This window comes from Lissotriton vulgaris, chromosome 3_1, assembly GCF_964263255.1.
Source record: "Lissotriton vulgaris chromosome 3_1, aLisVul1.2, whole genome shotgun sequence".
Classification (NCBI taxonomy): Eukaryota; Metazoa; Chordata; class Amphibia; order Caudata; family Salamandridae; genus Lissotriton; species Lissotriton vulgaris.
In genome coordinates, this window is record NC_141689.1 from 52,898,713 (window position 1) to 52,917,103 (window position 18,391).

An 18,391-nucleotide genomic window follows, 5' to 3' on the forward strand; every position below is an offset into this window, starting at 1 on the left:
GCCAGACGTAGTTCAAGCCTTACCCGTAGGCTATCACATCCTTAGAGTGGATAGACCGGTAGGGAGAGGCGGAGGTCTGGCGATCATTCTGAAGAACCAGTACCGATGTCGTACCACAGCAGAGACCATCCCTGAATGTGAGAGCATAGCATTCTGCATTGAGTTCAATGCTAACAACACTTTCTCTGGCACCTTGATCTACCGCCCCCCTGAGCCTGTAAAAGTGTTCCACAGGTCCCTTCCAGAGATCATAGCGGAAAGAATTCTTTCGGCCGCTAATTACACGATCTTAGGGGACCTTAATCTCCATTTTAACTCCCCCTCAGACCACATTGCTTAGGAACTACTAGATGATCTGGAAGCTCTCCAACTGTCCCAACTGGTTGCTGCCCCGACCCATGAAAAGGGCAATCTACTTGACCCCATATTCAGCAACTGCCTGGATCTAACTGTTGATCAACCCACCCCCCTCCCATGGTCGGACCATTTTCTGGTCCCGTTCACCTGGGTCAAACGCAAAACCCCCCAGCTACCTCCCCAAGTCACCTCCAGGAGGAACTGGTCTAAACTCCCATTGGAGTCCTGGCTGCATAACCTAGACTCCACTCACCCTTCACTCTGCTCAGACCCCAATGTGGCTAACACCTACTACGAAAATTGGATCACCCATTCGCTAGACTCGATCCTCCCGGTTCGTAAATCCGCCTCGAACAGACTACAGAAATCTGCCCCTTGGTTCTCTGACTCTCTAAGACAACTAAAACGCCTCTGTAGGCAACGAGAGCGAGCCTGGCGTTTAGACTTCCTCCCAGATAAAAAGGCTTCCTACAAAGAGGCGATCAAAGCCTACAAAGAAGGGATAAGAACGGCCCAGGCAACCTACTATTCTGAGAAAATACTAGAAGCAAAATCTAAACCCAAAGAAATTTTCCAGATTATAAAGCACTGTTCCATTGCCAATACGGCACCCCCACCCAACAAAACCAAGGATCAATGTAACGAGCTTGCGGATTTTTTCCACAACAAAGTCACAAAAATTTACTCCACCTTCCCCACTTCAGCCACAACTCCGGATGTGATTAACCCACCCTCCCCTAAACCACCTCTTCACCCAGACCAGCCTTCCCTTGAGCACTTCCCTCCTCTGGACCTTGACACTTTAAGCAAGGTGGCACGACAAGTTAAATCCGGCTCCCCCTGTGATCCCGCTCCTCCAGAAGTCCTGATGCAGGCAAGCAAAGCCACTCTGCCGGTCATCATGGATCTTCTAAACACCTCTATATCCACCTGCTCAGTTCCCACAGCTTGGAAGCAGGCCATGGTACGGGCGTTGTTGAAGAAACCCAGCCTAGACCCAGACGACCATTCCAGCTACCGCCCCATCTCACTTCTCCCTTGGGTCAGCAAGGTGTTAGAGAAGCACATAAACGCGCAGCTGGTCCAGTTCCTGGAGGACCACTCTCTATTACACACTTCCCAGACAGGCTTCAGACCAAAGCATGCACGGAAACCGCCTTGTTAGTGGTCACCGAAGAAACTAGAAGGATACTGGACCAGGGAGGATCAGTGGCAGTGATCCTCCTTGATCTAAGTGCTGCCTTCGATACAGTCAGCTATACCACCTTGCTGGACCGTCTCTATAACATCGGAGTTTCAGGTGACGCTTTAAGGTGGTTTGATTCCTTTCTGTCTGGGAGGTCGTTTCAGATCTTCGACGGAGAGACGGTGTCCTCGAGCAAACCCCTGAGCTGCGGAGTACCACAGGGCTCCTCCCTGAGCCCTGTATTGTTCAACGTATACATGAGGCCGCTGGCGGGTGTTGTCGAACCATATGGCATTAAAATCGTGTCATATGCCGACGACACCCAGCTTGTGGTCTCGCTGGCCACGAAGAACAACAGGCATTCCGCAGCCGACCTCCTAAAATGCCTAGTGGACGTCAAGGGATGGATGACCAACTCCTCCCTAAAACTAAACGGAGAAAAGACGGAGCTCATGGTCCTAGGCCCTACCTCCCCCATGCCCTTCTCCTCCCTGTGGCCCAGCGCTCTAGGCCACCCCCCCACCCCTAAGGACAGTGTCAAAAGCTTGGGAGTGTGGCTGGACAACAAACTCTCCTTCTCCACCCAGGCCAAAAAACTGTCCGCCACTTGTTTTGGCCTACTGAGAATCCTGAGGAAGGTTCTCCCGCTACTCCCCCTAGAGGCCAAAAAGGTAGCGGTACAAGGTCTCATCCAGTCTCGCCTGGACTCGAACAATGCCCTATACGTGGGGGCACCTGAGACGACCCTCCGAAAATTGCAGGTCGTTCAAAACTGTGCAGCTCGCACCTTGCTGAAAATCTTGCGCACTCACTCAGCCAGACCTGCTCTAAAAAGTCTCCACTGGCTGCCAGTAAGGCAGAGAGTGACCTTTAAGGCGCTGTGCTTGGCGCACCGCGCCTTCTGGAAAACGGCCCCAGCCATCAACACCGACCTTATCATCCCTTACCATCCTAACAGGAACCTTCGGTCGACGGAGGCGTTCCTCGCTGTTGTTCCCAGAGTGAAGCGAGCCAGGTCTGGGGGTAGGTTGTTCTCTTTGAACACCGCCAAGCTCTGGAATGCTCTCCCCATCTCACTCCGGTCCAACTCAGATCTCCTCTCATTCCGTTAAAACCTAAAGACACTACTGTTTACCAAATCCGACACCCCCTAGCTCCCCTCTAGTCACTTCCTGCTTCTACTCAGCGCTTGGACGCTTTCGGGCAGCAACCGAGGTTAACAAGTACTTTTACAATTACAATTACAGCCAAGTGCAGCAGGGCGTGAGCTTCGGATGGGGTGGAGGGGGGAACAGCCCAGTGCAGCAGGGCGTGGGCTTGGGAAGGTGTGGAGGGAGGAACAGCCCAGTGCAGCAGGGCGTGGGCTTGGGAAGGTGTGGAGGGAGAACAGCCCAGTGCAGCAGGGCCTGGGCTTGGGAAGGTGTGGAGGGGGAACAGCCCAGTGCAGCAGGGCTTGGGCTTGGGAAGGTGTGGAGGAGGGAATGAGGGGAACAGCCCAGTGCAGTAGGGCGTGGGCTTGGGAAGGTGTGGAGGGGGAACAGCCCAGTGCAGCAGGGCGTGGGCTTGGGAAGGTGTGGAGGGGGAACAGCCCAGTGCAGCAGGGCTTGGGCTTGGGAAGGTGTGGAGGAGGGAATAAGGGGAACAGCCCAGTGCAGTAGGGCGTGGGCTTGGGAAGGTGTGGAGGGGGGACAGCCCAGTGCAGCAGGGCGTGGGCTTGGGAAGGTATGGAGGGGGGAAGGAGGGGAACAGCCCAGTGCAGCAGGGCGTGGGCTTGGGAAGGTGTGTAGGGGAGAACAGCCCAGTGCAGCAGGGGATGGTCTTGGTTAGGTGTGGAGGGGGAAACAGCCCAGTGCAGCAGGGCGTGGGCTTGGGAAGGTGTGGAGGGGGGAACAGCCCAGTGCAGCAGGGCGTGGGCTTGGGAAGGTGTGGAGGGAGAACAGCCCAGTGCAGCAGGGCCTGTGCTTGGGAAGGTGCGGAGGGGGAACAGCCCAGTGCAGCAGGGCGTGGGCTTGGGAAGGTGTGGAGGAGGGAAGGAGGGAAACAGCCCAGTGCAGTAGGGCGTGGGCTTGGGAAGGTGTGGAGGGGGGAACAGCCCAGTGCAGCTTGGTGTGGACTTGGGAAGGTGTGGAAGGGGAACAGCCCAGTGCAGCAGGGCGTGGGCTTGGGAAGGTGTGGAGGGGGAACAGCCCAGTGCACAGGGCGTGGGCTTGGGAAGGTGTGGAGGGGGGAAGGAGGGGAACAGCCCAGTGCAGCAGGGCGTGGGCTTGGGAAGGTTTGGAGGGGAGAAAAGCCCAGTGCAGCAAGGAGTGCGCTTGGGAAGGTGTGGAGGGTAAACAGCCCAGTTCAGTAGGGCGTGGGCTTGTGAAGGTGCGGAGGGGGAACAGCCCAGTGCAGCAGGGCATGGGCTTGGGAAGGTGTGGAGGAGGGAAGGAGGGAAACAGCCCAGTGCAGTAGGGCGTGGGCTTGGGAAGGTGTGGAGGGGGAACAGCCCAGTGCAGCAAGGCATGGGCTTGGGAAGGTGTGGAGGGGGGAACAGCCCAGTGCAGCAGGGGGTGGACTTAGGAAGGTGTGGAGGGGGAACAGCCCAGTGCAGCAGGGCGTGGGCTTGGGAAGGTGTAGAGGGGGGAACATCCCAGTGCGGCAGGGCGTGGGCTTGGGAAGGTGTGGTGGGGGGAACAGCCCAGTGCAGCAGGGCGTGGGCTTGGGACGGTGTGTAGGGTGAACAGCTCAGTGCATCAGGACGTGGGCTTGGCAAGGTGTGGCGGGGAAACAGCCCATTGCAGCAGGGCGGGGGCTTGGGAAGGTTTGGAGGGAGGAACAGACCAGTGCAGCAGGGCGTGTGCCTGGAAATGTGTGGAGGGAGGAACAGCCCAGTTTAGCAGGGCATGGGCTTGGGAAGGTGTGGAGGGTGAACAGCCCCGTGCAGCAGAGCGTGGGCTCGGGAAGGTGTGGAGGTGGTGTTGGACTTGGACCTTCTGGCAGGTTCACCCCTAAACTTTTTGCTTTTGACATGTGACTTAGTGCTAGTTATTTTTTGCTTCTGCGCACTTAACCACTGTGTCCCAGTGTAAAGTGCGTGCGTGTAGTGAGGTTAGCCTGCCCTCCCATAGGAATGCATGGGGAATGTATGTGTCCCTGGTATTTCCTGATGCGTGGGGAGTGCAGATGCGAGTTTGGTATGTGGGAACTCGTGTGATTAACTGCTGCACGATGATGTGTGCAGCGTTATTGTGTCCAGTGTGGAAGTGCCACTTCTAGAAGTTGGCCTTTCTGTGTAATTTATGTGAATTGGCTGTCTGGCTTGTGATTGGCTGGAGCTGGCTGGTGAGCCTGACTCCAGGAGGCAGGATGGGTCTGCCCCGTTGGTTAGCAGAGAGATCTGCATAATTGATGTATGGGAGCAGTGCACCTGGGACCTGAATAGGGCTGGGCTTTTTCCACACATTGCTGGCTCCACCCACTGTGGTGCGACTGATGACCCTAGCCTGACTAGTGAATGAGAAGAGGGGCTGAGCATAACAGAGTGCTCCAAAACCAGCTGCAACTGGTTTCCCCCCACCCTACAGACACACACAAAGGAATTGGGTGTATAAAAAGGGGCTGTGACCCCATTCAAAATGTCTTCTTGCTGATCCTAATTGGGAGGGGGCCTGCTGCTGCTGGGCGCCAGGAGAACCGCCACTGGGACTGCCTCCCTGCCATAAGGGCCCTGTGTGCTGGCCCCTGGGCCCAGCCTTTGCCCCCCCCTCCTCTTGCTGCATTCTAAAAGGACTTTCCCCTGGACGTTTTTCTTTAAGCGCCTGGTGAGCGCTTTGTTTTCCTCCAGGGAAGCGCTTTTTGTTGCCAACTGCAGCACGAAGCTGCCAGCATTTTTAGTGGGGATTCCCCCGCTGTTGTGCTTCATTGCGGGTGCCTACCCCGCTTATTGTGAATTTTTATTGCGCAGATGCCCACCCTGCGACTTGACTGTGCAGCTGTTCATACCCCCGGCGTGTGCCCACCCCGCCAGGGATTGTGTGCCTAAGATACCGGGAGCCTACGCCGGATTGCGAGGGAAATCACCGCCGCCGGCCCGAGCCACCAAGAAAACCGAAACCGGATGTTAGACGGAGACCGGGAGGGTCGGCCGAGGACAGGGGAGAGGCCTCCAGTGAGGACCGTCTCCAGCGATCGTACAGACAAGTAACTTCCCCCCCACAGATGGACACCACACAAGGATGAGGTCAACACTCTTTATATACGATTCTTGAAGGAAGGTTATCAGCGATACAGTGAGATCAGGACACGAGGGTCCTCTTAATTCTAGTCTCTTTAAAGGGGAAAGGGTAGCGGGACAGTCTTGGTACTGGTCTGGTATTATGCGGGGAGGGAGCGGCCCCTTCACGAGGCCTGTCCAACATGCGTCCCCCCCAGCTGAAGGCAGGGAGAGTCACCCATCTCCATGGGTACTCTCCTCGCCGAGGCGGAAACAGCGTGACAGGCCGTCCGCGTTGGCGTGGTCTTGGCCAGGGCGATGCTCCACAGTGAAGTCCATCCCCTGCACGGAGATGGACCATCGCAACAGTTTTGGGTTCTCCCCCCCGCATCTGCATCAGCCATTGCAGGGGTCGGTGGTCTGTCTGTACCCTGAAATGGGTACCGAAGAGGTAGGGCCGGAGTTTCTTGAGGGCCCATACTACTGCGAAGGCCTCCCGCTCGATGGTGCTCCAGCGCTGCTCTCGGGCCAGTAGGCGTCGGCTGATGAAGGCCACTGGCTGATCGACTCCCTCGGCGTTGAGTTGAGAGAGGACTGCCCCAACGCCATGATCTGAGGCGTCCGTCTGGACGATGAATTCCCGGCTGTAGTCGGGGGTCTGGAGCACGGGGGCGGTGCACATGGCGGCCTTCAGCTTCTCGAAGGCCGCTTGACAGTCCGGAGTCCAGTTGACGGTTTTGGGGTTTTTCTTGGAGGTGAGTTCTGTGAGGGGCCCCACAATGATGCCATAGTCCTTTACAAACCGCCGGTAGTATCCGGTGAGCCCTAGGAAGGCTCGGACCTCGGTTTGGGTGACAGGAGGTTGCCAGGACTGGATGGCAGCGATCTTGAGCTGAAGGGGGGCCACCAGACCGCTCCCCACTTGGTGTCCGAGATAGGTCACGGACCCCTGGCCAATCTGACATTTGCTGGCTTTGATGGTGAGGCCGGCCTGCTGGAGGGCGTACAGGACTTCTCGGAGGTGGTGAAGGTGGTCTGCCCAGTGACGACTGTACACAGCGATATCGTCCAGGTAGGCGGCGCTGAAGTCTTCGAGGCCCGCCAATACCTGGTTCACGAGTCGTTGAAACGTAGCTGGAGCGTTTTTCATGCCGAATGGCATCACCTTGAAGTGGTAGTGGCCATCCGGGGTGGAGAAGGCGGATCGTTCTTGGGCCCTGGGGGTGAGGCCGATCTGCCAGTAGCCTGCTGTTAGATCGAAGATGCTCAGATAGAGGGCAGCCCCCAGGCGGTCAACCAGCTCATCTGCCCGGGGGATGGGGTGAGCGTTGGTGCGGGTAACAGCGTTCAGGCCCCGATAGTCTACAAAGAACGGGAGCTCGGGGCGACGCCCGGGGCGGCAGTCTTGGGGACCAGTACGACTGGGCTGGCCCAGGGGCTGTCGGATGGCTCGATCACTCCTAGAGCCAGCATCTTGGAGACTTCGTCCTGGATGCAGGTGCGCACCCGATCTGGCACTCGGTACGCCCTGTGTCGAATAGGTGGACTATCCCCAGTGTCCACATCGTGAGGGCACCAGGGGGTGACCCCTGGGGTGAGGGAAAACAGATTCGCAAACTGTAGCAGGAGAGCCCGGCAGTCTTGGCGTTGTTCCGGGGACAAGGCCTCGGAGAGTCTGACCCCGTCCACGGAGCCATCTTTTTCACAGGTCCTCAGTAGGTCAGGGAGGGGCTCTGAGTCTTCTTCCATCCCACTATTTGTTGCCATTAGTAGGCTGAGCTCCGAGCGCACAAAGTGGGGTTTGAGTCTGTTGGCGTGGAGGACTCGGAGTGGGTTCCGGGGGGACTCCATGTCTATTAGGTAGGTGACAGGGCCCTTGCGCTCTACCACCTTGAAGGGTCCTGTCCATTTGTCCTGCAGGGCACAAGGTTCGACTGGAGACATCACCCATACTTGCTGGCCGGGTTCGAACTCGATGGAGGAGGCATGTTGATTTCTTCATGTCCTCCTGACTGGCCTCCAGGTTGGCTTTGGCGAGTTCCCTGAATCGCCGGGTCTGATTGCGGAGGGTCAGGAGATACTTATACACGTCCGGAGGGGTATTCTGGGGGGCCATCTCCCAGCCTTCCTTGACCAGGCTGAGGGGGCCCCGGACGGGGTGTCCGTACAGGAGTTCGAAGGGGCTGAAACCGAGGGATTTCTGGGGAACTTCTCGGTAGGCGAAGAGGAAGCACGGGAGTAGTACGTCCCATTGGCGGCGTAGGGGCTCTTCCAGGCCCATGATCATTCCCTTGAGAGTACGGTTAAACCGCTCGACCAGTCCGTTTCCTTGTGGGTGATAAGGGGTCGTGAACCGGTAGGTGACCCCGCACTGCTGCCAGAGAGACCTCATGTATTTCGAGATAAAGTTTGTGCCCCTGTCGCTGACGACCTCCCGGGGGAAGCCCACTCGAGAGAAGATCCCCATCAGGGCTCGGCCCACCACGGGGGCTGTCACGGTCCGATGAGGAATGGCCTCGGGATACCGGGTGGCGTGGTCCACCAGGACTAGGATGAACCGGTGCCCCTGGGCCGTTCGGGGGTCCAGGGGTCCCACGATGTCTATTCCCACCCGTTCGAACGGGGTGGTGACGACGGGAAAGGGTTGCAAGGGTGCTTTGATCTTTCGGCCGCTCTTCCCACTGGCCTGGCAGGTGGGGCAGGCCCGGCAGTGGCTGGAGACATCATTTCGCATTTTGGGCCAGTAAAAGTGTGTCACCAGGCGGTTGTATGTTTTGTCTTGTCCCAAGTGTCCAGCAAGGGGGACATTGTGCGCTAAGTTCAAAAGGAAGTCTCTGAAGCGGAGGGGCACCACCAGCACCCGACTGGCCCCTAGCTCAGCAATTCTTTGCTCACTGTAGAGTAGATCATTGTCCCAATAAATCCAGTGGGCCCCTGCGGTGTCTCCTGCGCTCTGGGCGAGGGCTTGCTGCCTGAGTCCCTCGAGGGAGGGACAGGTCTTCTGTTCTTGTCGGAATTGTTCCTGGGTGGGACCACCCTCTTGACGCCACTGGGCCAGTTCGGGGAGGTCCTGGAGTTGCACGGGCCCTTCTCCGTCTTGTTCTGGGGGATTGGCACTTAGGGCGTCTCCCTCCGGGACGATCGGGGGAGGAGGTTCTGGCCATTCGGGTTCTTCGGGACTGGAGATGGCGCGGGCGGCCATGGACCGGGTCGTTATGCAGGCCCATTCAGGGAGGCCCAACATCCCCAGGTGCTCCCTTCTTTCAACGGCTGCCCAGGGGGAACTTTCGAGGTCGTTCCCCAGGAGGCAGTCTACTGGGGCATCATCACGGACAGTCACCTTCAGCATTCCGGACACTCCTCCCCACTCGAAGGGAACGCAGGCCATCCGACACAGGCTTTCGGAATTGTCGGCTGACCGGACGGGGCAAAGGACGTTCAGCAAGATCTGCTCCGGGGTCACCAGATGACAGCGGACTGCTGTCACACTAGCCCCGGTGTCGCGTAGGGCTTCAGCCTTGCGCCCATTTATGTTCACCCACTGGCTGTATTTTCTCGTATTGGCGGGTAGGGGAGCCCGCGGAATCATGTCTCTTACCCCTAGGCAGGCCAGGGTCATGGCGGCTGGTTCCCACTTGGGCTGTTCCTGTTTGTATTCTTCATAATCCTCTGGGGCTTGCTCTTCTCCCAGGGCGGCGGCAGCGACCTGGCGAGGTATAGGATTCTGGTTCTTCGGGCAATTAGGGTCATTGGCATAGTGGCCGGTCCGCTGGCACCGGTGGCAAGTAACGTTGGCTCGGAACCCCGGACGCATTGGGGGGTGTCCCCTGCCGGCCGGGGGCGGGGTGTTGCTGGCGGGAGCCGCCGGGACGGCGTCTCTGCCCCGACCCTGGCCTCCTCCTCCTCGGGGGCGATGGGGACCTTGGCTGTTTCGGTTCGGTTCGCTGGGCCCGCTCCGGGCAACTCGAGTGCTTTCCCATCGGTCAGCTTCGGCGGCGAGCTGCAGAGGTTCAGTCAGTTTACTGTCAAAGAGGTGCTGCCTGAGCTCGATGAAGCAATTGTTGGAGAGGTGCTCCCACACAATGAGGTTAAAGAGTTGTTCGTAGGTGGTTACCTGGCTGCCCTTGATCCACCCCTCAAATGCTCTGCTGAAAAAGTTCACGTACTCCACCCAAGTTGTACCCGGGATCCGTTTGCAGTCACGGAACCGCTGGCGGTACATCTCGGGTGTGAGCCCGTATCGAGTGAGGAGGACGGCCTTCATGTGGTCATAGGACGTCATCTGATGGTCCGGGAGTTGCAGCAGGGCGTCACGCCCTTCGTTGACGAATCTCCCCCATAACCCGGCTCCCCAGTCACTTCGGGAAATCCGGTGGGAGGTCATGGCTATCTTGTAGGCTTTGAACCATTGCTGGATATCGTCGTTCCGATAATATTCTCTGACGACATCCTTGGGGATGTGGACTTTAGGGTCTGTAGTGCCAGGAGTGTTTGGGCGCTCGGGCACCCCGAGGTCTTTATTCTGTTTCCGAAGCTCTATTTCGGCTAGATTGCGCTCATGTTCGTAGGCCAGTTTTTTCTCTTCTAACTCCCTCTGTTTTTGCTTCTCTTCCCGCTCCTCTCGGAGCTGCAAGTGTTCCAATGTTATCTTTTGTTCCGCCAATTTCAGTTCTCCGTCCAACCGAAGTCGTGCCAGCTCTAATTCATGGAGTCTGCTTTTTTCTCGTTCTCGTACCCGTCTCCGCCCAAGATTCTAGGGCTTTTTTGAAGTCGTCCTTCGTGCTCAGTCAGGTGGTAGCAATGCCTAGTTCTATGCAGAACTGCTTTAGTTCTCGGTGGTTATACTCTTCTAATTTCTCCATCTTTAATTTTTCTGTGGATCCGCTCTCTTTGGTTGTCATTGTGGTTGAGTCGTGGGGTGAGTTACTCTCTGTACGATTAAGCGTTGGTTCGGATCGCGCCGCTGGCCACCAATGTTAGACGGAGACCGGGAGGGTCGGCCGAGGACAGGGGAGAGGCCTCCAGTGAGGACCGTCTCCAGCGATCGTACAGACAAGTAATTTCCCTCCCACAGATAGACACCACACAAGGATGAGGTCAACACTCTTTATATACGATTCTTGAAGGAAGGTTATCAGCGATACAGTGAGATCAGGACACGAGGGTCCTCTTAATTCTAGTCTCTTTAAAGGGGAAAGGGTAGCGGGACAGTCTTGGTACCGGTCTGGTACGGGTTGGCAAGATGGGTAGCTCACAATCCTCGAGCTCGGAGTTCTGGAAGGTCGGGCCGCGGCAGCGCCAGCTGGCTAGGATGATCAGTCTCACTTGAGGAGGGCCGCGGCAGCGCCAGCAGGCAAAGGCGATTGTTCACACAAGGATGGGCCGCGGCAGCGCCAGCAGGTCCCGACGAAGGTGTAGGTTGCAGAGGGCTGCGGCAGCGCCAGCAGGCAGGAGCGATGGTTCACAAGGATGGGTCGCGGCAGCGCCAGCAGGTCCCGACGATGGTGTAGGTTGCAGAGAGCCGCGGCAGCGCCAGCAGGCAGGAGCGATGGTTCACAAGGATGGGTCGCGGCAGCGCCAGCAGGTCCCGACGATGGTGTAGGTTGCAGAGGGCCGCGGCAGCGCCAGCAGGCAGGACGAAGGTTCACAAGGCAAGGCTGCGGCAGCGCCAGCAGTCCGTCAAGGATGAGTTCTTCAAGGTGTCTCTCGACTCCAGGATACAACTGCCTTCCTGCTCTGGAGCTGCCCCAGTTATAGGTCTGGTCTCCTTTGATGTCCGGACCCTCGCACTTGGAGGTCGGGAGGTCCGGGATGAGGGAGTCCAGACACCCAGCAGGGGGGTGGAGCCAGCGCTCGGGGAGGCTGGGGGCGATCGGCACCTGGCGGAGGAGAGCCATCGACACTCCTTTCTCCCATTGACCTGCCAAGTGGTCTCTTCACCTCCCGGGTGGATGGTGGTGCCTCGATGTCGGGGCCTGGCCAGGCCCAGGGTTGGGGTCAAGCTGAGGCCACGCGGCCTCGTGGTGCAGTGCCCAAAATGGCGGCTGGGCCGGGCCAATGCTGCTGAAGGGGGCCCGGGCCGGCCGATGTTGTGGTGTTCGGGAGCAGGCGTCCCGTTGGGGACGGGTTGCGGGTTGCTTCTGTGGGTTGCCGGGGTGGTTCTTCGGGTGACACCGGGAGAGCCGGTGTTCGGGTTCTTATTATGCGGGGAGGGAGCGGCCCCTTCACGAGGCCTGTCCAACACCGGAAGGCAGGCTGAGGAGTGCCTGAGGTGGTGCATGACTTCCGTTTGTCTGAAGGAAGCCCCACGCCCACGTGATCAACCCAGAAACAAACAGAGACGTGCCGGAGAGCCCCGTCATGCAGCTAAGGGGCAGAGAAGTGCTGCGGCCACTGGCGGGGCTCCCGTGTTGTGAAAAGAGTCCCGCCCCTGAAGAGGAAGGTCCCGGCCGTCCAGGAATTGCTGTTGACCGTGAGGCTCCCCAAGTGAAGGTAGAGCCCCGCAGCCCAGGTAAGAGCCGCCCTGGGCAGCCACACCGTAAGAGGAGCCCACCGGCACAGATCGGGGTGAGTTTGGCCCCGGGGTTCATTTGAGAAGAGGAGGGCGTCCGGGCACATTGCCAGTGCCCGCCCCTCCCCTCCTGGGGGCATTGTTGTATTCCGAGCCCAGGAGGCTCAAAGGGGGCATTGGCTGATTGTGAGTCTCCCGAGCTTGGGAAGGTGTGGAGGCAGGAACATCCCAGTGCAGCAGGACGTGAGCTTGGAAAGGTGTGGAGGGGGAACAGCCGAGTGCAGCAGGGTGTGGAGTTGGGAAGGTGTGGAGGGGGGTCAGCCCAGTGCAGCAGGGCGTGGGCTTGGGAAGGTGTGGAGGGGGGAAAAGCCCAGCGTGGCAGGGCATGGGCTTGGGAAGGCATGCAGGGGGGACCAGCTAAGTGCAGCAGGATATGGGCGTGGGTTTGGGAAGGTGTGGAGGGTGAGCAGCCCAGTGCAGCAGGGCGCTAGCTTGGGAAGGTGTGGATGTGGGAACAGCCCAGTGCAGCAGGACATAAGCTTGGGATGGTGTGGAGGGGGGAACAGCCGAGTGCAGCAGGGCATGGGCTTGGGAAGGTGTGGATGGGGGAACAGCCCAGTGCGGCAGGGTGTGGGCTTGGGAAGGTGTGGAGGCGGGAACAGCCCAGTGCAGCAGGGCGTGGGCTTGGGAAGGTCTGGCAGGGGAACAGCCCAGTGCAGCAGGGCATGAGCTTGGGAAGGTGTGGAGGCAGGAACAGTCCAGTGCAGCAGGGCGTGGGCTTGGGAAGGTGGGGAGGGAGGAACAGTCCAGCGCAGCAGGGCGTGGGCTTGGGAAGCTGGGGAGGGAGGAACAGCCCAGTGCAGCAGGGCGTGGGCATGGGCTTGGGAATGTGTGGAGGGGGACCAGCCCAGTACAGCATTGCGTGGGCTTGGGAACGTGTGGAGGGTGAACAGCCAAGTGCAGCAGGGCGTGGGCTTGGGAAGGTGTGGAGGGTGAACAGCCCAGTGCAGCAGGGCGTGGGCTTGGGAAGGTGTGTAGGTGGTGTTGGACTTGGCCCTTCTGGCAGGTTCACCCCTAAACTTTTTGCTTTTGATATCTGACTTGGTGCTAGTTATATTTGGCTTCTGCGCACTTAACCACTGTGTTCCAGGGTAAAGTGCGTGCGTGTAGTGAGGTTGGCCTGCCCTCCCATAGGAATGCGTGGGGAATGTATGTGTCCCTGGTAGTTCCTGATGCGTGGGGAGTGCAAATGCGAGTTTGGTATGTGGGAACTCGTGTGATTAACTGCTGTGCGATGATGTGTGCAGCGTTATTGTGTCCAGTGTGGAAGTGCCACTTCTAGAAGTTGGCCTTTCTGTGTAATTTATGTGAATTGGCTGTCTGGCTTGTGATTGGCTGGAGCTGGCTGGTGAGCCTGACTCCAGGAGGCAGGATGGGTCTGCCCCGTTGGTGAGTAGAGAGATCTGCATGATTGATGTATCGGAGGAGTGCACCTGGGACCTGAATAGGGCTGGGCTTTCCCCACACATTGCTGGCTCCACCCACTGTGGTACGACTGATGACCCTAGCCTGACTAGTGAATGATAAGAAGGGCTGAGCATAACAAAGTGCTCCAAAACCAGCTGCAACTGGTTTTCCCCCCACCCTACAGACACAAACAAAGGAATTGGGTGTATAAAAAGGGGCTGTGACCCAAAATGTCTTCTTGCTGATCCTAATTGGGAGGGGGCCTGCTGCTGCTTCTGGGCGCCAGGAGGACCGCCACTGGGACTGCCTCCCTGCCTGGAGGGCCCTGTGTGCGGGGCCCTGGGCCAAGCCTTTGTCCACCCCCTCTTGCTGCATTCTAAAATGACTTTCCCCTGGACGTTTTTCTTTAAGCGCCTGGTGAGCGCTTTGTTTTCCTCCAGGGAAGCGTTTTTGTTGCCAACTGCAGCACGGAGCTGCCGGCATTTTTAGTGGGGATTCCCCCGCAGTTGTGCTTCATTGCGGGTGCCTACCCCGCTTATTGTGGTTTTTATTGCGCAGATGCCCCCCCTGCGACTTGACTGTGCAGCTGTTCATACCCCCGGCGGGGCCCACACCGCCAGGGATCGTGTGCCTAAGAGATCGGGAGCCTACCCTGGATTGCAAGGGAAATCACCGCCGCCGGCCAGAGCCACCAAGAAAACCGAAACCGGAAGTCAGGCTGAGGAGTGCCTGAGGTGGTGCAGGACTTCCGTTTGTCTGAAGGAAGCTCCGCGCCCACGTGATCAGCCCGGAAACAAACAGAGACGTGCCGGAGAGCCCCGTCGTGCAGCTAAGGGGCAGAGAAGTGAAGCAGCCGCTGGCAGGGCTCCCGTGTTGTGAAGAGATCCCCGCCCCTGAAGAGGAAGGTCCCGGCCGTCCAGGAAGTGCTGTTGGCCGCAAGGCTCCCCAAGTGAAGGGAGAGCCCGCAGCCCAGGAGAAGAGCCTCCCCAGGCAGCCACACCGGAAGAGGAGCCCACCGGCACAGGTCCGGGTGAGTTGGGCCCCGGGGTTCATTTGAGAAGAGGAGAGCGTCCGGGCACATTGCCGGTGCCCACCCTTCTCCTCCTGGGGGCATTGTTGTATTTCGAGCCCAGGAGGCTCAAAGGGGGCATTGGCTGATTTCGAGTCCCCCGAGCTTGGGAAGGTGTGGAGGCGGGAGCAGCCCAGTGCAGCAAGGCGTGGGCTTGGAAAGGTGTGGAGGGGGAACAGCCCAATGCAGCAGGGCGTGGGTTTGGGGAGGTGTGGAGGGATAAACCACCCAGTGCAGCAGGGCGTGGGCTTGGGAAGGTGTGGAGGGGGAACAGCCCAGTGCAGCAGCCCAGTGCAGCAGGGAGTGGGCTTGGGAAGGTGTGGAGGGGGAACAGCCCAATGCAGCAGGGCGTGGGCTTGGGAAGGTGTGGAGGGGGAACAGCCCAGTGCAGCAGGGCATGGGCTTGGGAAGGTGTGGAGGGATGAACAGCCCAGTGCAGCAGGGCATGGGCTTGGGAAGGTGTGGAGGGGGAACAGCCCAGTGCAACAGGGCGTGGGCTTGGGAAGGTGTGGAGCGGGAACAGCCCAATGCAGCAGGGCGTGGGCTTGGGAAGGTGTGGAGGGATAAACCGCCCAGTGCAGCAGGGCGTGGGCTTTGGAAGGTGTGGAGGGGGAACAGCCCAGTGCAGCAGGGCGTGGGCTTGGGAAGGTGTGGAGAGGGAACAACCCAATGCAGCAGGGCGTGGGCTTGGGAAGGTGTGGAGGGATAAACCGCCCAGTGCAGGAGGGCGTGGGCTTGGGAAGGTGTGGAGGGGGAACAGCCCAGTGCAGCAGGGCGTGGGCTTGGGAAGGTGTGGAGGGGGAACAGCCCAATGCAGCAGGGCGTGGGCTTGGGAAGGTGTGGAGGGGGAACAGCTCAGTGCAGCAGGGCGTGGGCTTAGGAAGGTGTGGAGGGGGAACAGCTCAGTGCAGCAGGGCGTGGGCTTGGGAAGGTGTGGAGGGGGGAACAGCTCAGTGCAGCAGGGCGTGGGCTTGGGAAGGTGTGGAGGGAGAACAGCCCAATGCAGCAGGGCATGGGCTTGGGATGGTGTGGAGGGATAAACCGCCCTGTGCAGCAGGGTGTGGGCTTCGGAAGGTGTGGAGGGAGGAACAGTCCAATCCTTTGCTTACTCACATTTCATGTCCTTTGAGGGTTGACTGGGAAGGGGTGGTCACTGAGTGGGTGGTACAACATGGGGCGGCAACTGTGAATCCCTCATACCTCTCCAACTAAGGGACATCATAGGGGTCCAGCAAATGAGGACAGAAAGGTCGCTGTTCTTACCCCATCCCGGAAATGGACGTGAGAAGAGATACACCCGCTAATGGAATATATTTTATCTAACAATTTGATACATGCACTGTTATGATTGATTCGTGATGTCACAGGGAGATATCTCAAACAAGTGGTAGATTTGAAAAAAACTTCTTTTAGGCACCTTTACCTGTCATGGAGAATAAATTGAGGCGCAGCAAAGCCCTCCCACTCCTATAACCCTAGAAACCCTAGAAGTACCACAGAAACCTTCCACCGAGTTGCTACATGTGGATATCTTATGGCATGCTTCTCTAGGTTATAGGCTACGGGCAAAGAACAGGTTTCAACAGTTGCCTTCTAGAAAAATGAGTGTCTTTCTTTTATACAGGGTTGACTGACATGTCCCTTAATACGCGTATCCCTGTGAACTGTCTCTGCACACAGAAAACACATAACTGAAGCCCCTGTGGACCCTGATCTCTCTCTATGGGTCAACACAGACCTTAAAACACCCGCTGCTAAACATCCATCCATCCATGCATCCACCCACCCATCCATCGCTCCCACCCATTCATCCACCCACCCACCCATCCACCCACCCATCCATTCATCCATGCATCCATCCTGTCTGTCTGTCTGTAGGTCTGTCTGTCTGTCTGTCTGTCTGTCTGTCTGTCTGTCTGTCTGTCTGTCTGTCTGTCTGTCTGTCTGTCTGTCTGTCTGTCTGTCTGTCTGTCTGTCTGTCTGTCTGTCTGTCTGTCTGTCTGTCCGTCTATCAGTCTGTCAGTCTGTCTGTCTGTCTGTCTGTCTGTCTATCTATCTATCTATCTATCTATCTGTCTATCTGTCTATCTGTCTATCCAGCTAGCTAGTCTATCAGTCAGTCTGACTATCTATCTGTCTATCTATCTATTTATTATCTTTCTAATCTATCTATCTGTATTTCTATCTATCTTAATTTTAAGTACTAGTAGTAAGGGTTTCCTCGATCATCAGAGGAGCTCTCATGACCTCCAGGGATACAAGAAAAGAAACCCACCGTGGTGCCAGCTCGCTGAGCCACCTACCATTCATTCTCCTTCCTGGAGCTGGGCGGCCTTCAGGGGATGCAGGGTGACGCTCGTGCGCTCGCAGGCAGTCCTCTTCTGTGAGACTGTCCTGTCCCAGGTGCTGCCAGGGAACCTGGGTGTCGAAAGAACCGTCTCTGACGATGGTTTTTGGCTGATTTCTCAGCCCGCCCTTTCCAGCACAAATAAGCGCGTGCATCGTCTGATTGAGCAACCGCTGGGCGTGTGCACAGCTCAGGGGGTTCTGAGCCTCCTGTCGTCACATTTGTTTCAAGCATCCTTCCTTGTGCTTCCCGCGCCCATGTAGAGGGGCCACGGTGTTGAGGAGTGTGCGGGGCTGTGGCAGCGAGTGGCCCCGGTAACTCTTGTGTTGCATGTTTGGTCTTGGCCTGCGGTGGCCGAGGACCTGCAGCTCAGAAGCAGCTCGTGGTGAAGCAGCACCGAGGGCAGAGCATAACTCACAACTGATCACTTCCGTTCTCCTCCTCGCACGTCACCCTGACCTCTGTCTGAAGGACATCCTCTCGGGAAGGCTTGGACACTCCCAAGGGATCCTCTGTAGGGGCGATCCAAAGGCTGGGGAGAGGGGGGAGATCACCTCTGATGGGGCGGCCCACAGGCTGGGGAGAGGGGGAGATCACCTCTGAAGGGGCGGCCCATAGGCTGAGCGGGGGTGGAGATTACCTCTGTAGGGGCGGCTCACAGGCTGAGCGGGGGTGGAGTTTACCTCTGTAGGGGCGGCTCACAGACTGAGCGGGGGTGGAGATTACCTCTGTAGGGGCGGCCCACAGGCGGAGCAGGGGTGGAGATTACCTCTGTAGGGGCGGCCCACAGTCTGAGCGGGGGTGGGGATTACCTCTGTAAGGGCGGCCCACAGTCTGAGCGGGGGTGGGGATTACCTCTGTAGGGGCGGCCCACAGGCTGAGCGGGGGTGGAGAATACCTCTGTAGGGGTGGCCCACAGTCTGAACGGGGGTGGAGTTTACCTCTGTAGGGGCGGCCCACAGGCTGAGCGGGGTGGAGATTACCTCTATAGGGGCGGCCCACAGGCTGAGCGGGGGTGCGGATTACCTCTGAAGGGGCGGCCCACAGGCTGAGCGGGGTGGAGATTACCTCTGTAGGGGCGGCCCACAGGCTGAGCAGGGGTGGAGATTACCTCTGTAGGGGCGGCCCACAGTCTGAGCAGGGGTGGAGAGTACCTCTGTAGGGGCGGCCCACAGGCTGAGCAGGGGTGGAGAATACCTCTGTAGGGGCGGCCCAAAGTCTGAGCAGGGGTGGAGATTACCTCTGTAGGGGCGGCCCAC

The 18,391-nt window shown here is 58.3% G+C and overlaps 1 protein-coding gene across 4 annotated transcripts in view; it reads right to left on the reverse strand.

Annotated features, from left to right (window-relative positions):
* The window catches only part of LOC147725928 (long-chain-fatty-acid--CoA ligase ACSBG2-like), a 437,166-nt gene extending 419,967 nt beyond the window's left edge, over positions 1 to 17,199 (reverse strand). Inside the window, exon 1 of one of the 4 annotated variants that reach the window (XM_086960053.1) lies at positions 17,089 to 17,199. In XM_086960053.1, the coding sequence (XP_086816179.1) occupies positions 17,089 to 17,091 (3 nt within the window). In that variant the 5' untranslated portion in view covers positions 17,092 to 17,199. The remainder of the gene's footprint in view (positions 1 to 17,088) is intronic. The other 3 variants (XM_086960055.1, XM_086960052.1, XM_086960054.1) reach the window with 3 other exon arrangements.
* Positions 17,200 to 18,391: the final 1,192 nt, after the last annotated feature.